Source organism: Patagioenas fasciata, chromosome 2 (assembly GCF_037038585.1).
Source record: "Patagioenas fasciata isolate bPatFas1 chromosome 2, bPatFas1.hap1, whole genome shotgun sequence".
NCBI classification, from domain to species: Eukaryota; Metazoa; Chordata; class Aves; order Columbiformes; family Columbidae; genus Patagioenas; species Patagioenas fasciata.
Window position 1 is genome coordinate 48,485,561 of NC_092521.1, and position 23,594 is coordinate 48,509,154.

Sequence of the window (23,594 nt, forward strand, 5' to 3'; positions counted from 1 at the left end):
CAAATACTTCTCTTGCTTCGTGGTCTGAAGTTTCTCCTTGGAGAAGAGGAAACAAATATGGGGGTGAAAATTGGAGCCACATGTTCCGTACATGTAGTCGTTCCTGGTTCCATGTGCTCGTGGAAAGGATCTTGGTTCCTAAGTCTGTTTGCTTTTGAGGAACAGGTACACGCTAAAGGAGAGTGATGCAGATGATAACCTCAGGTGTTCGGCCTGGGTGCTGAAATGGGAGGCTGTCCTCAGCTCCAGCACTTTCCTCTTGCTGAGCCTTGTGGGAAAAGACTAAATGGAAAATAGAATTGACTGTACATTTTATTTCTATTGGAAGCTCCAGGAGAGCTTCTGTTCTCCCTCTGTCCTCTTTCTTGCTGTTCACAGCAAGGTGGTAAATATTTGAAAGCTTCTGGATGCTGTGTGCTAAATTTACAATAATTCCTGACCCATGAATTTTGCTTATTAAAATAAACCAGGAAAAATATTACACATTTTAAACTTTGAAAAGCACATTTCTAAGAAATAAAACAGTCAGTATTGGAAGCTATAGATAGGTCTCAAGGCCTGGACACACATTAAAAAACTTAAAAAAAATAATAAAGTGACTGTCAGTAATTCTGTGCAAGTCCCATTCCATCTAGGCAGTTCTTCACTGTACCCATCACCAGAGAAGGAGGCTGCCAGATCCTGTGCTCTGGTTCACCCATCTGTGAGGTGGGAATAAAAATATTTCCCTCGCAGCTGCATATCTGTCACATGGACTAACTGTGCTTTTGAACCACTTCAAAACTTCGCAAGAGATAAGCATTATTTTATAAACAAACTGTAAAATCCAAACAAATCTTATTTAAACACATCTTGTTTCAACTTCTGTTTTACTAACCTCATTTTTAGCTCATTAAATCTGAAGAGGTTTTTTTTTTTTTTAAATTGGATTTGCTGTTCAGCTTTTAGCTGTTTGCTTATACTTATTTAAAACGGAGAAGAAAAATACATTCTGATGCTCTGGGTTGGCTATTAATATTCTGGTACATTTCAGTTTGAAAGTGGCTAAACAGACTGTTAGATATTGCAATTAATTTTTAAAGTTTTATTAACATTCGTTCTATTTAAGTTGGTTTTGAAGAGAATGTATTTGAGAAGAGGAAAACACTGAACTTTACAGTATTGCCCTATTAAATTAAAAGAATGATGAGCAGCTTTGCCCTTGTTTTTAAAATCCCTTGGTCATCTTTGACAGGTGAGCTTTTCAGAAGGACATAGTGATAACTCTTGAGTTTTATTACTTAGTGACTAGCTGTGCCGGAGTGATTTAACTTGGAAGAAACCAGCTGTCTGTGGAGCTTAGAGCCTTGTATTAACAGCTGGAAAAGGCCTGTCATTTGCCATCAGTTTTCCTGATGGATCACTGTACTGATACCCAAATGAGTATTTATAAACATTTCTTGCACATGTTGAATATTAATGATGAATGTTAAATCATTCAAATATTAAATTAGACTAATATGAGATAAAATGGTTTCCTTCCCAGGCCGTTCCTCTGCTTCCTTCATTTCCTGAGTCATTTTGTGAAAGTCAATTAAAGTAAACCAACCAGGAATCTAGAAAGCCAGATCTAAATCTGGCAGGTCTTCTGACACTGGGCTGGGGAGTGCCTGGTTGCACAAGGTTCATTGTTGCCCAGGAACCTCAGCTGGTCTACCTGCTTCTGCCATTCCACCCTTTTATCTAAGTCTTGACTCTCTTTGTAAAGCTCTAATTAGACTTACAAAATACTAGGCACAATTTTCAGTTCTTAAACTATATGGCACATTATTTATGGAAGTGTAAGTTTTGTAGGCATTCAAAAAAATGTGGTTCCTCTGATAGTATTCCTCATCTGCTAGTATTTTATGTTAACATGCAGAGTGCATTATCTATGCTAACATGGGAGGAGAGTTGCTTAGATAGGGCACTCAGCTAAAGGCAGAAGAAGTCTTTCACTTGCAGTTTCATGAGATCCAGCTGTTCTTATTTCTTCTGCTACCACTGGGGAATTCACGTCAGTGTTAAAACATCTGCCTTACTGCTGGAGGTGCCAAAGATGTCAGGCAGTTTACTTAAATTTACACACTGACATTCCTACCTCACGTGAGACTAATTCAGTGAAGTGTTCTTTTATTTGGCTTGTGTTGAAGTGGAAAGATGTGACCTGATGAGGTCTGCATTCTTTCTTGAAACTGCCAGTTCATTTTTGGGTGTGTTACTGCAAAGTCTCTGTGCAGGCTGCTGACACATGCTCTACAACTTATTCCTGGCTGCTTCTCAGCCTGCAGTAAAAAGAAGAGAACCACCTCCCCCAATTTGTATGCTTGTTGATTTCTGAAATTTAATTCCCAGCAGTTGATCTTTGGTATGAAAAACAAACAAAACCACATATATGTTTATCTTTTGCGGCACTTTCTTGAGGAAGTTTGTAGTACACTTCTGCTGTTGGAATTAAATAACAAGATTGTACAGAAGTTGAGTGTCCATGTAATAATAATGGAGTTTACTTAATGAAATTTGCTTCTTGAGATCAGTGTGTTAAGACCAGGATGAATCAGAAGCACCTGCTGTTTTACTAGCGTAGAATCATCTGGCTGCAGGATTTGCTTCAATACTGCTCTAGGTTTTATCGCTTCACAATAAGTAATGTATATTTTTTTTCCTGCATGAAGATGGTAGAAGTATTTCTTTGATTCCCTTGGCACTGCTTCTCTTGTTGGTGTTGTGAGGGAAACATTTAGGGTATTTATTTAAGCCTTTTGAAGGTCACTTTGCAAGTATGTTTTCCAAGCCAGAATGTGTATACATAATTATGCATTATTAAGCATATATATTGCATTTCTGCAGAAATAGTATTAGTCTTGCTTTTTTAAAGATCCGTGGGATGCAAATGGAGTAGTACGTATTTGGTGCGTTGTAAGGGTTCCTTTGTGAAAAAGGACATGAGCATCTTCAGTGGGAGATAAAGATTCATACAGCTTATTTCAAATACTTCTTTTTTATTCAATGGGTAATATTTGCTGCTTGGAAGTGTGCACAACCATTAGATCTCTAATGTCTGTCATAGAGTCTGGCCAAAACTTGAAAGAAAGTTTCACATTTCAAGTGGAATTCTCCTTGCATATTTTGTGTATCAATACCCATTTTTTTGTGTATCAATACCCATTTTGTAAACACTTTCCATGAGAAGTCATCTGTCATATACCCCAGTCTTTAAGCAGTGGGAGAAAATAAGGTGCTGAGTGGAAAAAAATGTGCTTTTCTTTAAGCATTTTTATTTCGCCAGAAGATTTTTTTGCCAGTGTTAGTAAACCATTCATGAAAGTGATATTTCAAAGTAATAGCAGCTTCTTATGTTTGTGCGTTTTCTTTTGGAAAGAACTGAATGATAACACCTAACATTTCCCAGCTCAGAGAGACCTAAATTTGAAACCAAACTGGTAAATGAAAAATCATGCACAATATTTGCCTTTCACGGTAGAAAGTGTTGATGAGTTAAAATCAACTTCTCAGCAATTCAACACAGAAAACATCTTTCTAGGTGATTTTTTTTTTTAACATAACCTTGTCGACTTTGTTTTTTAAACACCTCACCAGTCTGAGGTCAGGTGTCCGTTGGGAATTTTTTGTGCCTGAGGGAGTCCTGGCCTCGCACCAGCCCTGAGGAGAGAGCAGAGCATTGGTGCAGAGGAGGCCTTTAGGACAGGAGAGGGCGGCCATTTTCTGCTGGGGTGTTTAATGTTTCTGGAAATAGCCCTTGTGGTTATTCCGGCCTCCTTTCTACCAGTGCCTTACTAGTCTCTGTTAGCCTCGACATCTTTGGTTTCCATAGAGATCGTAAGAAGTTGCAACAGTGGTTTTATACTTGGGCTCAGCTGAAACAAAACCTTGGCAGTTGTGGCTGTTTGGCCAACAAACCTCCCTTGGCCCAGTTCTCTTAAATGCTTTTGAGGACTTACCAGGTTTCAGGATAAACTGCACTCTTGATTTTTATTTTTTTTTTTTCTCTGTTTGAAAAGCATTGTTACATCTGTTGTAAAAGCATTAACTGTATAAAGTGATTTTGATTTTGAAAGTAGGAAGCAGGCAGGCTGTCCTCAGTGATATTTGAAGAAAACAAAGCAGTAGGTCAGTATAGCTGGATGCAACCTGGTGCTGTATTCCTGTGACTCAAACTTTGCTCCTGTCATTTCGGGTGATGCTAACAAGAATAAACAGTACGACAGGCTCCATTGCTTAGCGAAGTGCAATTTCGGAAGCACCTGCTGTCCTGCGGTAATGTTAGTGTTGTCTAAAACTTATGTTGATGTCATTTTGTGTTTTAGAAAGTACAACAATATACATTAATAATTCAAGCTACGGACATGGAAGGAAACCCAACATATGGTCTTTCAAACACAGCAACTGCTGTCATCACTGTGACAGATGTCAATGACAATCCTCCAGAGTTCACTGCCATGACTGTAAGTACACGGTGGGAGTAACTGAAGAATGTGCATATTTATAACTGTTCAACACTTTTCTCATTATATTCACAGATGGTAAATATTTATTACTTATTAAATAGTGTAATGGCAGGCAGGATTGATATACATGCAGAACAAATATCCCTTAGGTGCGGTGTTCTGCTTAGGCCAAAAGGCAAAAGCTGACAAGGGAATAAAACCATCAGTTTTCTGGGTGACCTGAGGTAAACTTCGTTAGATAAATTGTCAGAGCTCCAGTGAAGAGAGATGCGCTCCCTAATGTTGATGAAATGTTCAGTATGGCATGGCTCTTCCATGCCTCTGCAGCTGAGGTGAAATGTTTTCTCCTTTTTTACCCAGTTCTACGGGGAAGTACCAGAAAATAGGGTGGATGTGATCGTAGCAAATCTGACGGTAACGGATAAAGACCAGCCCCACACGCCTGCATGGAATGCGATGTATCGAATGACCGGAGGAGACCCAACAGGTCGATTTACCATCCTGACCGATCCCAATAGCAATGATGGGCTGGTGACTGTTGTGAAGGTAAGAGATGCTTGTGCTTCAGAGAATTAAGCAGAGATGGATCAAGTGGGAGACCACTGAGGGAGGAAAAACGTGACCTCCTGAGGCCAGCAGGAGCCTGGAGGGCAAAATGGATGGGCACCGTCTGTCTTGTAGAAGTAAGCCATCCATCTCTTGGAGCATTTTCTTGCTTATACTATCAATAGTATTCCAGCTGATCCGTTTTTTAAATCAGGCGAGGTTGTTGAAAATGACAGATTTTGAATCTTTATTTGCCGAAAGATAGAAATTAATCTGTGAAAAAGCACTTGTTTAGTATTTGTTGCTAGTATAAAGGAACAGCTTCCTACCTCCTGGCCTCCTTTGGTAGTCACGCTTGTTGTCTGCGGTTTTTATGTCAACATGTTTCCATTAAGGAACAGATACAGGCAGTCAAGGCACAATCAGAGAGGATAAAGTGATAGATGGGAGGCTACTTCTACAAGGTGCTTTTAAAGACTGGCTATTTTTAAAACTGCATTTAAATACCATTTATAGAATAACCAGTCTGTCTTCATTCTCTAGCCAACACAGCTCTGTGTTGAGGGGTGACTTAGTTCAAGTGATAATAACAGTGTTGTTCTATAATTAAACCGGCCTAGACAGTAGCCATCTTTCCTCATGGCCCTCTGATAAGTGTCTTGTGTCTGAGTTGGCCTGTTCTGGTTTTGGCTGATCCACTTACAAAGTCAAGTGTGAGATGCCAGTGTTCCCATATGGAAATTAAAAATCACTTTTTTTATTTTCTTAGTTCTTTTTTTTTTTTTGTCTTCTCAATATCTAGGTGATAAAAAATAGGTGATAAAAAAGTACAATTTTTGTACAGCTGCAGTGGTAATTCACACTAGATTTTTTTTTTTTTTAAGAACTGTGTCTGTTCTATAACTGCATTTCCCCAGAGGTACCAATTGTTCTATTGCAGTCTTCCAGCAAGAATTATGAGTGTCTGTGCTTTGTAATTAGGCACATAAGCATCTTTTTCAGACCTAGGAATGGTATCAAACTAGAAAAGTCTGGAAAAGTGAACTGTAAAAATGTACAAGTTTAAACTAAAGTATTATAAAGGGAAACAAGCCTGACAGTCCAGATATCTAACTCATTTGAAATAGCTTAGCTCACTTAAAAATTTATTTTTAACAAATTCTATGCCCTCTTCTGCCAGAGTGTTTGAGTGCTTTACTACATCTGACCTGGTTTAACAACAGGGTAGCAGCATGTGAGTGCCTCATTGGAAAGGAACTTTTTCCTACAAATGCAAGGGAATGATGGGGCTCCTCAGAGCAGGGCCAGCTATACTATCTGAAATCAGAGGCTCTTAAACAGCACAGGAGAACCAGCCTGAGGTGGTAAATGGCATTTCTGCAGCCTAGCCAGCAGCACTCCTTTAAGCAGCCAGACATGGGAAGAGTTGGAAGCCTGCCTGCAGTTTTTATTGGCAGTGCAATGAGTTGATCTCTCAAGCTGTAATGAACATTGGATTGTCTCTTGTCACTGACTTCATACTATCAGGTGCCAACTGCCCCTGTAAGGTACAGGATTCCTTCAAGTCTGAAATCAGTGCGCGGAGTACAGTGCATAGTGCTAAGGCAAATCAGGTCTTGGGAAATGCTTCACCCCTGTGCAGCATGACAGAGGAACCCTCACTTCAGAATGGTTTTACTTCTCCTTAAATTGGACTTGTGGCTTGGTGAAGAAGTCCCCAAACTGAAGGTTGCCTGGACTGTGAAGTTGGGAGCTGTCAGTATACCAGCAGTGGAATTAGCTGAGATTACAAAGTCTTTCTAATGAAGCATGAAGAGCATGGGAATCTCTGATCTATGGGGCTAGATACGGTCATAATCTTGTTTGAAGGAAACCTTCGTCTGCATAATAGAGATAGACAGGTTTCTCTCCTCAGGAGGCACATCTGCTCATGTGAGTGCCTGGCACAAAGCTGGGAGTTTCTACATCATTTTCTGATGAAACTACTTGTTTCCTCAGTTACTGCTAATGGCAGTACTGGAGTAAGTTAAATCCAAGAATTACAAAGTTTCTAGCTGTTCTGACTTGAAAACTGCTGCAGCTGTTAAGCAAAACCTAAAGTCAGTCTTGTGTTGAGCTGTTACATTAAGTTCTCTTTAGGATCTGTGCTCATTTTTGAGAAAAGCACTACAAATGGTGTTTGAAAATGTGCTTTAAAGTGCTTTATTCTGAAATAATGTTAACACTTCCTGCTCTCTGCTTTTCCCAGCCTATTGACTTCGAGACCAACAGGATGTTTGTGCTTACTGTAGCTGCGGAAAACCAAGTGCCTTTGGCTAAGGGGATTCAGCATCCTCCTCAGTCAACAGCAACCGTGTCTATTACAGTCATCGATGTGAATGAGAGCCCATATTTTGTTCCAAACCCTAAGCTTATACGTCAAGAGGAAGGGCTACTACCTGGTAGCATGTTGACAACTTTCACTGCTCAGGACCCAGATCGTTACATGCAGCAAACCTCTCTGAGGTCTGTATAAACATTTTGCAGTTATTTAATAATTAAAATGCAATAATTGTGTTATAGAATGGGTAAAGGAGCAAAGAGACTGTATATGAGATGACTGCATTTACCATAGCACACAGCTATACCAATACCTCCCATGTGGCTCTCTTTAAAGGGATTTTTGGCTGTAGGGAAGGTGACCTGACCAGCATTCATACATACGTGAACTGGGTTATCTTCTACTGCGAAGTCCCACTTCATCGAGGTAGAATGAAGTTAGTTATTCACCTGTGTTACATGGCATCGCAGCAAATTCAGTCAGAGCAGGCACGTGCTTGTGTGAACTAAGATGGTTTGCAATTTAAATTAACCAATAATTTTGATATGGCAGCAAAACCACATCAGGTTGTTGACCAAATTTTAAGGGTTTTATTCTCATTTATTCTCCAGCAATACAAAGTGCTGTTGTTGGCCATCTGTGAACTCTTGTACTGATAGCTATGATTGTAATTTGATCATAATTTGTCTAATGTGTAAAACTATGCTAAATGAGAAGAGTGAAGAGGATACAATATGGAAATCTTGAAGCACATTTTCACGTACCTCGTTTAACACATGGTCATTGACCACAAAGCTAAACCACAGTGAATAGCCTTGGGCCAGAACTCGGGTTCCTAGCCTATCCAACAGCTTTTTTAGGTCATGCAGAGGAAACTCCAGAACTAACTTTCTGTCTTTCCTTTCAATATCAAGGTTCTTACAATTATATTTTCTCTTAATTTTGGCTAACTCTTGCTAGTAGTTTGCTCATTTCTGGACATAACCATAATAGACATGATAGCGTAAGGGCTTCAGGATAGATATATTTTTAATGACTTAAGATAGTTTGCACTTGGTTAATGTCAAAGGGCAAACTGGTCAGACAAAAGGATGATTTTGAAAGACACTTCTCTTTCAAATTAAGATGAGAAGCATGCAGTAAAAGCGGGGCCTCTAAAAAATTAAATAATATTGCAAGTGCCAGAATAATGTGAATTAGTGCTACTCTAACACTCTTGATCCATTGTTACTCTGATAAGATAAAAGTTGGTATGAACAGCTCTGTAGGTAGAGAAGAAGCAAGAGGGGTCCTTAATGAAGTACTTTAATTGACTCTGAATATGAAAGTTATATAGCTTATGGTAGCTGAATGATTAACTTACATGACAGGACTCTTCAAGAATCTAAATGTAGGACTGTTTTTAATGTGTTCTCAAGAATTCTAGCAAGAAGGATAAAGACATGGAATTCTGTGAAATATTGTCTCGGAATTCCAAATATAATTAAAAAAAACTCATTAAAATACTAATACTGTCTTTGTTGTCAGTGTTTATGTCGGCAGATAAATAACACATCTTGTGATCAAATACACAGGTACTCAAAACTTTCAGATCCTGCAAACTGGCTGAAAATTGACCCTGTTAATGGGCAAATAACTACTACAGCTGTTTTGGACAGAGAGTCAATATATGTGCAAAACAATATGTACAATGCAACATTTCTTGCTTCTGATAATGGTATGTATCAACATTGTATATGTTTTCAAAATGTTTTCTTCTTTGTAGGTGTATGGTATTCAGTTTTACTGGCGCAGTAAAGAAAATGCTATTAGAATACATCCACTTGGAAGTCTTTGTTAGTGTCAGACTTTATATTTCAGAGCTACTTGGGAAATGGACTGAAAAATAATTCTATGTGATTGAAGAAAGGCACTGGTTTAGTTATAATACATTAGTGCTACAGCACTGGAGAGGGAAAAGTGTCTTTTCATTGTCAGTTGGTTAACGACAGCAGTCTCTGCTCAGAAACATGTCCTTTGAGTTTGGCTGGAGTGCTGTCCCATTGATAGCTGATACCAGCAAGATACGTGCAGTTAGGAATGTTCTCGCATTAGAGGGGAAAACTGAAGCACTGGGGTTATTTACTTCGGAGACAAGACAAATGGTAAAATTTTGTGAACTGATACATTATAACAAACCTAGATCAACTACTTCTTTCCTTCTGGCTCTGTTCTGGAGAACAAAATTAAATGGAACTGGAAGATTATGGGGGGTGATGGAATGAAAACTGTTGCTAATTATACTGAGAAATTCAGTGCCACATGTTCGCATAAATGTGTGACTTTAGCAAGGTTTATGGAAGCATCACACATTCAATATGGATAACAAGAATGTCTAGAAGTAGCATGCTGAAAGTCAGCATTAGAAAGAATTTAAATAGTGCACTGTAGTAAAGGATGATTATAAGTCTTCAAAGTTATAAAATAATTTATTCAGAGCATGAAATGTCCCAATTTTGCACCTTTTTCTCTGAAAAATTCAATGTGGACTGTGTCTGGAGAGGAACTGGTGGTCTAGTCAATAAAGTCACTGAGTCCCTGTTCTGGGGATCTGCAGTTATTTGCTGATTCTTGTTAAGTAGGGCAGTTTTTCTGAGCACAGACGATATAAGAATTTGTGTGTTAGCAAGAGCAGTGACAGTGTTAGATTGGCTTGGTAAAGACAGAATCCCAAAACTGGGTGAACACATTTACATGGTAATTGAAAAGCGTTGGTACGATTTCAGTTAAGTAACTTCCCAACTGAAAACAGGCTCAATACCATTTTCTTTTCTTTAAGGAATCCCCCCGATGAGTGGAACTGGCACACTTCAGATACACCTGCTGGACATCAATGATAATGCTCCCCAAGTGAACCCGAAAGAAGCCACGACTTGTGAAACACTACAGCCTAATGCTATTAACATCACTGCTGTAGACCCCGACATAGATCCAAATGCAGGCCCCTTTGCCTTTGAGCTGCCTGACACACCTGCTAGCATTAAGAGGAATTGGACTATTGTGCGAATTAGTGGTAATTAACATTCTAGAAGTCTTAATCATTTTAAAGCAACTCTTACTTATGTTTTTCTGTATTTTACTTTGGTGTTATTTTCCAACATACATCAATTTGGTCAATGTGAATAGGAAGGCACCTTACTGTAAGTAAGAACAAGAAATTTTAAGAAACTAAAGATCTTCATAGTAATGAAGAAGTCAGTTATCCTGGGTGTCATGTAGTGGGTTGAACAATTAAGTTTAATGCAGAGCTCAAGGATGAGCCATTTTTGCCAGTACTGTTTTAAACCCACATGAGCAGTACGTTACTTTTTAACCGGTGCCTTATTTTCACACACAGGTGATCATGCCCAGCTCTCTTTAAGGATCAGGTTCCTGGAGGCTGGTATCTACGATGTGCCCATAGTAATTACAGATTCTGGAAATCCACATGCATCCAGCACTTCCGTGCTGAAAGTGAAAGTTTGCCAATGTGACATAAACGGAGACTGCACTGACGTTGACCGGATTGTTGGCACAGGGCTAGGCACTGGTGCCATCATCGCAATTCTGCTTTGTATCATCATCCTGCTCAGTAAGTAGATAGATATCTTAATCCTAACTTTTTTCTTTTGCAAGTATGATCTTAAGTTTTAGTCCCATGTACTTTGACAAAGACGGGGCAGTGATTAAAGGCTAAAGTCCAAGAGTTGTTGCTGCTTAGCTTAATGTCTTGGACAAGTATGAAAGCTTTCTGATGGTCAAGGATTGGGAGTCTGTGACACAGATCATAACTAGCACTTGCATGGCAGTTAGACCCCACAGTGGATTTGCGAAAGAGGTTTTCCATCTATGCCCATGGGCACTTGTTATGCTGCCTCACCGAGTGACCAAGTTGAAGATGTGAGTATCCCCCAGACCATCCGGTCTCTCTTGTGGTTCTGGTAACATGTGATTTGGTGCCTTTAGGGAGTGCTCGGGTGTTACTACTGTTGTGCTTCAGATTAATGTAAGTAGGCTACTTGATGATTTTGGAAAGTAATATATCATAGCCCTTCATCTAAGGCCTGACAAGCAGGCACCCATGCAGGAACAGAGATGTGTGTGTGTTTAAGTATTACATAAAGCTGTGCTAGTATTTTATTTTTGTGTCAAGTTCATTCAATAGGGGCAATGACTAAACATCATGACTAAGTGTTTGTTGAGTGTAGTAAATTAGATGCTAGCTCTCCTACGCATTATGGTTAACTGATTTCTGATTGTGGTGAAACACAAGAAGGGGATTAATCTGTTCAGAGTATGCTGAGCACCAGTCTAGAACATACAAAATGATGGAAAGGGGTAATTGAAAAAAAAAAAAAAAAGAGTATTTGAGCCTTATTTGAGCCTATCTAAACCCATGGCTGTACACAAGTGCAGTACAATTATTTTCCTGATACAAAATACTCTTAAAATGTTAGATATTGAGTTAACAGAGCCTTATTGAAACTATCAAATCATATAAGATATTCTTCATGTATTGACATTCTAGATACATTGGAACTTCTTTCCATTAAGATGATTGTAATTGGAAACATGCCTATTGTATTGGAAATTCATTTACTCGTGTTTATTCTATTTCGTTTCTCTTTTGGTTTTCTTTAACAAGCTCTAGTTTGTAAACAGTATAAATTGTTACGATTAAAGATTAACAATATATAGTTCTAAATGCCACTGTATTTTCCTCAATCTAGATTCATCTTCCTTCTAAACATGAATCTAGACTTAGACAACAATATGGTGTGTTCTCCTGGACTGCTGAGTTGCATGCCAAAATGGCCTAAGCTTGGTGATGTTCAAACATCAAAGCTATTTAAACTGTATAAATTGCTATACATTCTTGGGTCATAGCAGAAAAAAATATAAGTAATATAGTTTTTCAGATTTCTTGCCACTACTGGAGAAGATTCCCTTCTGAATCCACTGGTTTATGAAGCTTGACCTTTCTTTCTTCTTTTCATGACAAGTGTATTTTGCAGATGTGGGACAGATTTGTGACTTACAACCTTGAATATGTGATTGATTTCCAAATCAAATTGCCTCTAGTAGCCTGAGTTTAAACTTCTTTGGCTTAAGCTGCCTCCTATGATTTTTTTTTTTTTCCTTTAAAAGAACCAAGCACATCCAGAACAGTTAAAGCCAACTTGGGGTTTTTTTCTTTTTTTTTTTTCCCCCCCCTTGTTTTCTTCTTTTTCTTTTTCTCTTTTTTCCTTTTTTTCTTTTCATCTTTTTTCTTCTATTTTTTTCTTTTTTCTGTTTTTTCTTTTCTCTTTTTATTTCCTTTTTTCTTTCTTTTATTTTCCTTTTTTTTCGTCTTGGTGTTAAATATGTACAATTTTCCATGGCTTTACTTCAGAATCAAAATGTGGTTTTGTCTTCTCTTTTTGCAATGTAGTTTTAGTTCTAATGTTTGTGGTATGGATGAAACGCCGTGATAAAGAACGTCAAGCAAAGCAGCTCTTGATTGATCCAGAAGATGATGTGAGGGACAACATTCTGAAATACGATGAAGAAGGTGGTGGAGAAGAAGATCAGGTGAGGAATGAATAATGGCTTGCACTTTACTCTGCACTTTATTTTTTTTCCAATGACACGTTATGATAGGTAGCTAATTATTGCATTAACTACTGAGGGTGCTGAGTAATATTTAAAAAAACCTGAAAGCTAACATGGCTTCCTCCTGGTGTTTTTTGCAGTTCCAGAAATACCAGTTGCTTGCCTTTTGGATGAGATATAAAACCAGTATCTTGTCCACTTGCGGTGTCAGCATTCTGCCCATATTCCAACTAAGGCTGTTGTATTTAAATGAAAATTAATTTCCACTCTCATTGCAGTTTGTAAACCTTCTTCACTCCGTGTCTGAGATCCTGTTGTACATAATCACCAGTGCAGAGTGCCTAATATAGTCTATTCCAAATATGACCTTTTTTTAGTGGTGGGTGAATGCCTTTCTAGATATACAGTAATGTTGGCTATTGACAGATTGGCCACTACAGGGATTTCAGCTTGGAAAGTATTTATGTTACAAATAGCTGTCAGGGCACATCTGTGTTCATTCAAATACCTTCCCAGGCAGGTGCCATATGCATTTACTCTCATGTCACCTCTGGTTGAACCAGTGCTGATAAGTCAGAGGACTAGGAGTGATGTGTATATGCTAAGAATAGCTTGTGTTTCCCTCTCTCTCCAAGTCAGTGAATTTCCAAGCAGTGCGATTTCCTTCCTTCAGAGGAGGTTTATTAAGTGCTTTATGGACATGACAAACACTAGACTTATGCACATTATTAGTGGTAGAATTGTAATAATTATGAAGGGAACAGTGCATATAATAGAGCCTAGGAAATTTTCCAGTAAAAAAGCCTTGAAAAATTTAGTGTAATTCTTCCACATTTCCCCAGTCACAGTCATCTGGCACTTGAGTTATCTGAAAAGTGTCTCCCTTCACTGGTACAGACATTTATAGCTTCCCTCTGCTTGTTTGTTTGTTTGAAATTTGTGTTCCCGTTAGTAATTTCCATGCTTCCTACATTTCCCCAAGTACTGTTCTACTTCCTGGCTTTTCTGTGTAACTCTTCTTAAGCAATTTACAAAGGAAACTTCAGTTTATGCAGTTATGGAAAATTGCTGATGTTACTGAATAAATTGATGACAACCCTTTGAGTCTATGTATGTATTCCAGTTGTTTGTACACAGATAGTTTGAATACAAGAATTGCATCCTGTTTGTACATCTGTTATTGCATCAAAAGTTACATGCTTAAAAAATACCAATAAAACTCAATCCTGTGAGAACTAATTTTCCAGTTCACATATCCCCAGCTCTTCTTCACCCACAATTCTCTGGAGTATCTGTTTAGCAATTTTCATGTGGTTTTTTTAAAAATTATTTTTAATTGTTGTCCACACAACCCTCAGGACAGAGTCAGTAAAGTTCTCAGAGCATGTACTGTTCATTGGGAAGTTGTAGGTGATGCTAGAGTAGTGTTGGGAGAGGTTGAGCTGCAGATCAGAAACTGTAAGCATGGTTGTAATGGTACAATGAGAGTAAAATACTAAATAGTTTATAAATGGTGCTGAAGTCACTTCTGTCCAGTTTGTACTGTGCTCCTCTCCTGTGAAAGTGCTGTCTTTGTGAGAGGTGTAGTCAGGGTAGTACAGCAGGAGGTAACATTGTGTGAATGCTGTGAAGATTAGCAGGATGTAAACCGTCCATAAGTGCAGCCTTTCACCAGCAGTGAATGAGTGTAGCGTATGCAGTGAAAGGGCAAACTCTCAGTGGGTGGAGTAGCAGTAAAATAGTAAGAAATGTGAAATTAGGGTCATTTACTCTCACAGTGAGCAGAGGAAGCACGTAGACATGGTGAGGTTTAAGGGCTTTATAGAATCTTGAATGATTTTTAGCCACAAATCCCTGGCTTGATTTCTTAACACAAATTGTAAGGCTGCTATTGCAAATTAATTATCTGAGCTGCCAGCAACATAGTGCAGGTACTCTGATCCCTTTCCTGATCCAGTCAGCAGTAGACCATAGTGTCTGAGGATCTAAAGGGTCTTCATACATTCCAAACGTAACAAACATTGCAGGAAGAGAAAATAAAAGCTCATACAAAGTATAGCAAGTTTTTATAACCGCTTCTGTGGCGAAAGTTTTAGACCACTGTGTAGGCAAAAAGGGGGTAGATTCTCCCACAGCTCCAAAGTTGTTGCTGTCCAGAATGGCTGAAAAGAGAGCAGAAACCTTACATGTAGGCACTTAATTTTCTATCTACAATGGATAATGGAAATAAGTTCTGTCTTGCTTTTCAGGGAGATGATTTTACTTTATGTTGGTTTGACGTTTTGTAAAATCTAGTTTCCACTGATGCTTAACTAGATCATAATAGTTCCTGGGTTCATTTCTTCTTGGTTTCTTCCTTGCCCCCTCACCTCCTATGCCCAGGGGAAAGAGGGAAAATTGTATTTGCTTGGGTTTTATTTGGTTTTGCACACATTTTATGTGAGGTTTAAGAATTTGGAATTCTAAGCTTCTGAAATGTCCCAACAAGTTCTTTACAAGTAGTAATCTCATTTTTGCAAACCGTAGCTTAGCAAAGTCCTGTATGGGCAAAGCTGTGTGTAGAACATTGTGGGCAAAAGGCATTGGCCATAAAGGTCTTTGGATTTTTGTCAAAGTTAAAGCAAGCATTAAAGTGTCGAAGTTGAAGTGTTCTAAAAAAGCATGAGACTGCTATCATAAATCTGTTTTCAGAGTGAGGCCTCGTAGGATAAAACTGACACTGTTCTATTAAAATCAAGAAAAATTATTTCATGTCAACCTTGCATGCACAAGTCATCAGCAAATGACAGAGGAAAATACATCAATATTAACTTTTTATGGTGCATTCTCCACAAAACCACCAGGATTGATTGAACAAGCAGTTTCAGTAGAAGGCAGTGCACAAGGTGACTCAGAAACACAGAACCATCCATCCCAAGGTGCATCTCATGCAGCAAAACAGAAGAGAATGCTCAAAGCTTTGTGTGAATCTCAGTGAAAACAGTATTTTAGAAGCTTCAGATATTTTCATAATCTGTATCTTTTAAAATTACTTACTTCTGTTTATAGCAAGCAAATTACTTAGACCTTTTTACAATCATCTGCTTTTTGGGGTGAGTGCTTGGAAGGTTTACCCTGTTTGGCCTCATATATGTCTTCTTTATCCCAGATGTTTAGGTGACTTGAAGACATGGCTGGCAGGGTTTGAAGGACTAGAACTTAGGATTCTTTACATCCTGAACCAAACTACTTTTAGACTTGTGGTTTTGCTTTTGGAGTAGTTTATTTATTTAAGAGGGTTTGTTTATTTATTTATTTGGAAGCTATGCAGTTGCATTTCCTAGCTGTCACAGCAGACCCAGAAACTCCTAAAGCATGCTCAGCGTGTTCCTTTCAAACTCTTTGTACATGCTATCAGAGTAATGTCTCCTGCAACAAATTTGGTGAGTTCCGAATTCCAGCTAGTTCCTCTGAGTCATAGCAGCTGTCAGCAACGAGGTGGGATTCCTGCTTGGTGCTTAGCGGGGTTTTTTGCTTGTTTGTTTGTTGGTTTTGGTTGGTTGGTTGGTTGGTTGGTTTTTTGTGGGTTTTTTTTGTTGTTGTTGTTTGTTTGTTTTGTTTTTGTTTTTTTTCCTCCTGTGCTAGCATTTCCAAGGAATTATGACTTGAAGTCTTAAAATAACAGTTTAGTCCATTGTGAAGGTCTCCTGTTAATCCCATCTGAGACCATCTTGGCCTGCTTTGTTCACTCTGCTAGACTGGATGCTTGTAAAGAAAATTAAGGGTTTTGAATGATTCATAGTCTTCCTCTAGCCTGACAGGAGGTACACAGGCTCATGTGATCTCCACAGCAGCTGAGAAAAACGCTTTTAATTCCCTAAACCAGAAAAGCTCTTGAGTTGTGGGTCATAACTGAAGTCAATCTGCTCCCCACTGAAGAGCATTGTGAACACCAGATATGTTCTGGGCTCTTTTCACCTGAACTTTTGTTTTTCAGAAATTGGGCTGAAATACTGGCTCTGAAAGCTGTATAGCACTCCGGTTGTCCAGGCAGAAACACTTTTTCCAGGTATCAGGAAAGATCACTGTACTAACAGAAGCTGGGGACAGGAGAGGAAGGAGAGAGGGCAGAGGTATTCCAGATAGCAAATCTGTGGTTCTTTTCAGGATTTTGTTTAAGAATTTGGCTATCTGACTTACAGGGGCTGCGCCATGAGAGGTTTTAAGTCAGCATCATTCCACAGAAGTCAGTGGGACTGGTTTAGTTACTGGTTTGGGGAAGGGGTAGGTGTTGTGGAATTTTTTTGTTTGCTTTGGGACTTCTTAAAATTCCACTTGAATGTTTAACTCAGCAGTTTTGGGGGGATGACACACTACAGTTTGCTATATTCTGAAATAGATGTACCTAGTTTAATTACAAATGATGAAGCTGGTGGCGACTGTCTTGATTATTAATGGACCGCATGATCTAGAGTTTGTAGTTCTTTAGTGGACGGGAGGTACGAGATGCAAATGATGGATACTCTTCCCTGACATGATGTGCTCCTAGCTTGTAACACTATTCTCAGTTCAAAACACTAAAACCTCATGTTGTCTGAGTGTTAAAACATTTAGCACATGTTTGCAGCACGGTTCACACGCATAGCAGATCACAGCCCATAAGCATCACTAATTCGTTTTTATCGCATATCTTGGGCCATTCGTGTGATTTACAACAAGGCAGTGAGTGCTCAACTGGGATACATGCAGCATATGTCAACCTGATAACTGTGATACATTTTTTTTTTTCCATCGAACTGCTTTTGTATACATCTCATTGCAGAAGATGATCTTCTCATCTCTTTTGAGCCCAATTCTGTAGTGTATTCTGAGTTTTAGTAGTACTTGCTCACTCCGGTGGTCCAGTTGAAGCAAGTTGCCCAAGGAAGTGGGTGGTACTCTTCAAACGTATTGCACATCAGCTCTTTTGAACCTGTATTTTAATATTGCTCTCAGATTTCTTCAGCACCGGAGTTTCTAATGCAATTATTTTATTCCTATTCAAAGTATTATTCTTTGTAGCGATTCTACTCATTCCTTTCTACATCACCTTTTCTTACAAACGTATTCATACATTAGTCAATAGCTTGCTTTTGTCATGTTTTTATTACTCATTTATATATAGAAAAAAAAAGTAGAATTTATTTTAATGATAATAGCATTAAAAATAAAAGCATAATGATTTATTTTTTATGTGTACAGGATCTAAATTTGAATTCTAAGCAGAAATTGTTCCTTTATAGAAGAGGTAGCTTTGTTCCACCATTTGTGTGTCATTGATAAAAATTAATTGCGTAATCCTTTGAAATTTTTTTATTATTATCATAACTTTCTGTGTGCCTACATCTTGACATTGCATCAGTCTTGTGTGCTGTTCATAACCTCGGTTGTAAACATGACAGTGGTCCTTACCTACTTGATGATCTTTATAAATTCACTTGATGATTTTCACCAGCCTATCTGAATGTTATTCTGATCACTTACTCTCACTCTCTGTTATTTTGCATTGCATTAGTGAATGAAATAATGAATGAAATAATTATTGCTAAGATATTCCTAGGAATATACAATACGATAATTAGAACATAGTTATTTTGGATATTGTGTTTGTTTACTAAGACATTAACTTCATTTTTTTGAATGAGTGACTCATGCAGTGCTCCTGTGGAGGAATTACTGTCATTCCATGGTGAATCTTTATCTTATCTTCCAAAAAGTAATATTTCCATAATTCCATTACAAAATTGTGTTGTGTTTTATTTTATCCTATCTAGAACTGACGCATGTTACTGTGTTTTATCTGCAGCTGGAGTTTAACCTTTTTATTATTAAAAAAGATAAGCTAGCTTCTTGGTTATCTTTAAAATTATTAACTTGTAATACTCCAGATGCATCAATCATAAAAAAATGGGAAAAGTAATATGGCAGAAAGTAATCAAAAAGTGAGTGGCAAAGAAAGAGCAACTGTTAGCGCAGGCATTTTAACTGGCCTCTCGCCTGCAGCCTACATCTAGTCGGTCCTCTGTGCTTTGCCTTTTTTGGAGTCTCGTTATTTCAGCAGATACAGGATTTAGCGCAGGTTGGAACGTTTTGCAGAACTCGAGCAATATTTTATGTGCAAATTTGTCATAGTTTTTAGGGTGATGTTTTAGTGGGTTTGGGGGTAGAATGGTAAGATGTAGCAGGATTGTTTTTCACTTAAGTTTTCTGTGTTTTTAAAAGGCTTTGGCAGATGGGAACATTCAGCTGTGTAAAATATTTCTTCCCTTGCTTCCCCATCCCATTTCTCTATTGAAGTCGACATTAATTGTCTTTGGAACACAAAGGCAAAGCAGAACATGTGTTTTATCCATAGGTACATCGTCATAGTTTGCTCTGTTCTCTTAAGCTAACAATAAAATGGAGCACCATCCTGTAAAAGGGGAGGGTGAAATGCAGACTCCTGCCAACGCTGCTTTCAGTGCAGCTGATTTTGTTCAGTGAATGACACCTCCAGCTCTCACCATCAAATTAAGTGATCTTGTGACAATTAAATTGATTATTTCTTGCATGGGGATAGATTCAGACTTTCATATTCCCTTGCAAAGGCTACATCCTTTGAAAATGAGAAACAATTATAGTGCTTTTGTTATATTGCTCATCTGGCCAGGCCTGTATTCATGCACAGCCAAAGCTTCAGTTCTGTACAAAGTAAAAAAAAAAGGAAGGCATTCCAAAAAGTGTATGACACAGTCTAATGAATGGCCAGGAAATGTGATGAGAGCTTTGAGATAACAGAGAAACCTGATTCATAAATCGTTAATGAATACGTCAGATCACGTGTACTGAGATGTGTCAGTGTTAGTGAAAACACTAGTGGAAAACTCAATTGAGATATAATTCCAATATTTTCAGAGTTTTCCTATCTGGAGCAGTCAGTCCTGTATATGTGTAGCAAATTATACTTTTACTGAGCTGTGGTTTGATGCTGCTGTTCACAGTTGTGTTTTATAATACTCCAGTATGTGTTCATATAAAGCAGGTCCAGTTACTCTGATTTTTTTTTACTTTGTTCAGCTTTTGCCAAGAACTTAAGTAAATCTTCTAAAATGCAAACACAACCAGAACAGCTAATCCAGTGGGGGGTAATGGGGGGTATTAGCTTTATAAAACTAGAAGCTTCTTAGAAACTCTTATTTCCTGGCCTGTTGCCTCAGGTTTGGTGGTTGTTTTTAGGCCTTCTTTTTTCAGTGATTGTAGAATCTGGTAACTGTCAGTCAGAAAGCAAGGTAGTTTTTTAAAGAAATCTCTCCTACTGCTGTAACTGCTGACTGCTGTATGAGAGATTATTACTTAAGTGCTGCTAAATGAATAGCTGCCTTGCACAAGAGGAAGTTGTTTAAGGGAAGAGATTTTGAAGGCTGCATTATCTTGTTTCTCTGTAAATCAACAATTACTGGGAAACATAAAATGGCAGCTTCTTCTCTTCTGGATGTTTCTTCTATTCAAGTTGAGATACTTGCACTATGCTTCCAGCACTCTGTCGATGTTCTTAAAGAAGGGCTTTTTGGGATTTTGGACCCTTCTACCTCCACATCTGTTAAGGTGATTAATTGGTAGGGCTTGGGTAGCTGTTTCTGACATTTAGCACTGTCTCACTGGGATCTCACGTTTCAGGAATGTGAGGTGGGAGCTAGTAATGGTCTCAGTCTTTGCTTAAAGCTGTCTAGAACTAAGCAAATAGCTAATAAAGTCAGTATAATCAGCTTGGAGGAGGTTGGTGCGGTTTTGCAGGGATTTTTTTAGATTATTTAATTTCGCAAGATGTAACTTCTGATAAAATGCCCTTATAGTACATCATGACTTTATTTTCTTTCTTAAAAGCAAATCAAAAGCAGAACTTTTTCTGCTTCAATGCAGATGTCAGGGCTTTATTCAGCAAGACCAAATAGTGATGCCAGAACCAGAGACAGAAGTACTGGTGGTTACCTGAAGAAAAGTATAGAATAAAACATTAAAGTTGTCATCTCTTCAGCCACCAGTTATCTAAAAAGTAGCTGTATGGTCTCATCCAGTGAAATCAGATCCTTTTATAAACCAGGGGAAAGACAGGAGATCATTCAGCTCGCTTCACTTAGATCCCTGTAGTAGAATAGGGCATTTCTGTCTCCCTGTTGACTGCAGGCTTGGACAATCAGACTAATTTAAATTTTTTGTTTCTAAAGGCCTGAGTTTTTGTTAGATGCAAAATGGGGGTAAACTAAAATGTTTTAGCAACCTACCAGTAGAGAAGAACTAATGCTAAGTTCTCCTTTCCATCAGCAATCTAAACTTGTCCAGAAACCCTTTGGATTTGCGTAAATCCAAATTGAAGGAAGGGAAAGAGGTATTTGTTCTAAAATTGCTGGAGTTGGGGGTAAACAGTGTAAATAAATAAATCTGTCAAAAAATGGCAGCCATGTGAATTAGATGCTCACAGCTTTTGTTCAGGTACATTTCAAATTGAGGGCTTAATCTTGTTCCTTGTTAGTCCCTCAGCAGGTTGTAATTATGAACAGATTAAATGGAAAACGACTGGAGCGAAGGTAAAAACTTGTTGACTTGTGGTCCTGAAACAAGAGAGTAAAAATAATTACCCAGAATGTTGCTCCAAGCTGGCTATCCTAACCTACCCCAGCATGTCTTGTTCTCTCTCTGGTATGCCATAGTTTTCCATTTAGTTGTCACTTTTGCAGTTAACTATCATAATGTACTCTGTTTAGACTAACCGTAAAGTCTGTTCAGGAACTTCAGGTAATACATTAAAAGTTTTCCCATTTTTCTAGCTGTGAATGCAGTATTGAGCAAAGAGACAGAATTTCAGCAGCACTGAACAGCTTATACCCTGACTCTTTAGAACATTTTTCTTTCTTCTACTTTACATTAGTTGAGTAGACTTGACTTTAGACAGAACGTTGGAACAGGTGGCGTTGTTGCATGATGCTGTGTTTGTACGGCACTGAGCCAGTTTGGGGAGATGTTGGATGACTTGCCATACCTGACTGATGTACAGTTACTATTGATTTTAATGATAAGAGAGATTTGAGAGTCTGCTCTAATAAGCACAATGTATCTTCTCTTCTGTCCAGACACTAATAGACCTGCAAAATAAATTTTGCCTGATAGAAGGCTAGATAGCAGTGTCATAAATTATCCTAGAAAAGAAAACCAAAGTGGGGATCCACATCAGGACACATTCTGCACTGCTGTTACCTTGCAGATGGTAATCTTCGCTGTCTGTGTTCCTGTAGAGCTTGGAGGTGACTCAAACTGTACATACTCACAAGAGGATGGCCTTAGATGAGAAGACATTAGGGTGACTGACTTGATTCATATTGCATTTCTGTATGACCACTAATCAGAAACAAGTGTATGCATATGCGAGTGGGTGGAAAAAACATTTATCTTTATAAAAATTAAATGACCAGAGAGGCTTTCCTGGATTTAATACCTTGTTATTTAATTAACCCATACCTATTTGAATTCCTCTATAACGAAATGCTTAGTACAAAAGAAAAAAGGTATTTTTTATTTCTGCCTGTTGGTGGTTTTTACCTTCATCTTTTGGTTGGGTATGAAAAGCACTCTTGTGTTACATATTTATAAAATCTAAAAAGTACATCCTTATCTGTTTAATAGGATTTTCTGATAGCACTTCTCTAAACTACCTTGATTTATTTTATGTAATATAAAGGGAAAGGATAAAAAGTTCTGTTCTGTTTACTTTTCTCCAATGCATACTGCTTCATGGAGATCACTTATTTTTCTGTTTGGTACATGAAGAACCAAAGGGTAGAAGTTACAGCTCTGCCCCAAGGAACTTGTAATCTAATTAAAGCATATGAAACTGCATTCTCAGATCTCAGTGGAGCTGTTCCACCTTTTTTGACTGTATGTTTGTGTGCAGTCAGCTGTGGACCCAAGTAACAAATTAGAAGGTGGAGTGGATTTTGACAATCAGTTACAGTTCTTCCAACAAACTACCTTCACTGCTGTCAGGCCCCCTCTTGCTGTTGAAAAGTCTGGTTTGGGGGTCACAGGAGGTAATACTCTCAAAAAGGACCTACCTCCTGTGACAGCAGAAGTGAACGCTTGCTTTCCTTCCTTTAGCAGACAGTTAGGAATCAAAGAAAAAGTAATTGTCTGCACAGCCAGCTTTCAGCAAGTTGAGATTATAAGTAAGATTTTTACCAGAGCAGCACTGTTGAAAAAAGGAGACTGATGATAAAGGACCTTATTTAGGATGTTCGTCAACTGCTTGGATTATTTGTGGGGCAGGGTATCTGGCATATAGTAGAGCAGACGTGAGCCCCAGTCTACTGATAGTTCATGAATGGCTTTATTTTAAGCCTTTAAGCCCAGTTCTTTATTCTGCATTTCTACCAGTGCCTTGTGCGAAGGAATCCTAGAGTACGAGTGCTTTCTAGACATGACAACAGTGAGGTGAATGACAATGCTGAAATGCATCGCACTGTTCAAATAGTATTCAGGCATATCTGTCTAAAGTACATAAACATTCATCTAATTAAAATTTTTCTATACATACGTATTGCTTATTGGAATTCATAGTGCTATGCTAGCTTCATCAGTCTGCC

General features: G+C 38.3%; 1 protein-coding gene across 2 annotated transcripts in view; it reads left to right on the forward strand.

The window, feature by feature from the left end:
* CDH2 (cadherin 2) overlaps positions 1-23,594 on the forward strand; it is a 117,369-nt gene that overhangs the window by 84,378 nt on the left and 9,397 nt on the right. For both annotated transcript variants that reach the window (XM_071804166.1, XM_065830362.2), the window contains exons 8-14: positions 4,347-4,484; positions 4,848-5,033; positions 7,282-7,538; positions 8,928-9,070; positions 10,172-10,405; positions 10,730-10,963; positions 12,803-12,942. In XM_071804166.1, the coding sequence (XP_071660267.1) occupies positions 4,347-4,484; positions 4,848-5,033; positions 7,282-7,538; positions 8,928-9,070; positions 10,172-10,405; positions 10,730-10,963; positions 12,803-12,942 (1,332 nt within the window). The remainder of the gene's footprint in view (positions 1-4,346; positions 4,485-4,847; positions 5,034-7,281; positions 7,539-8,927; positions 9,071-10,171; positions 10,406-10,729; positions 10,964-12,802; positions 12,943-23,594) is intronic.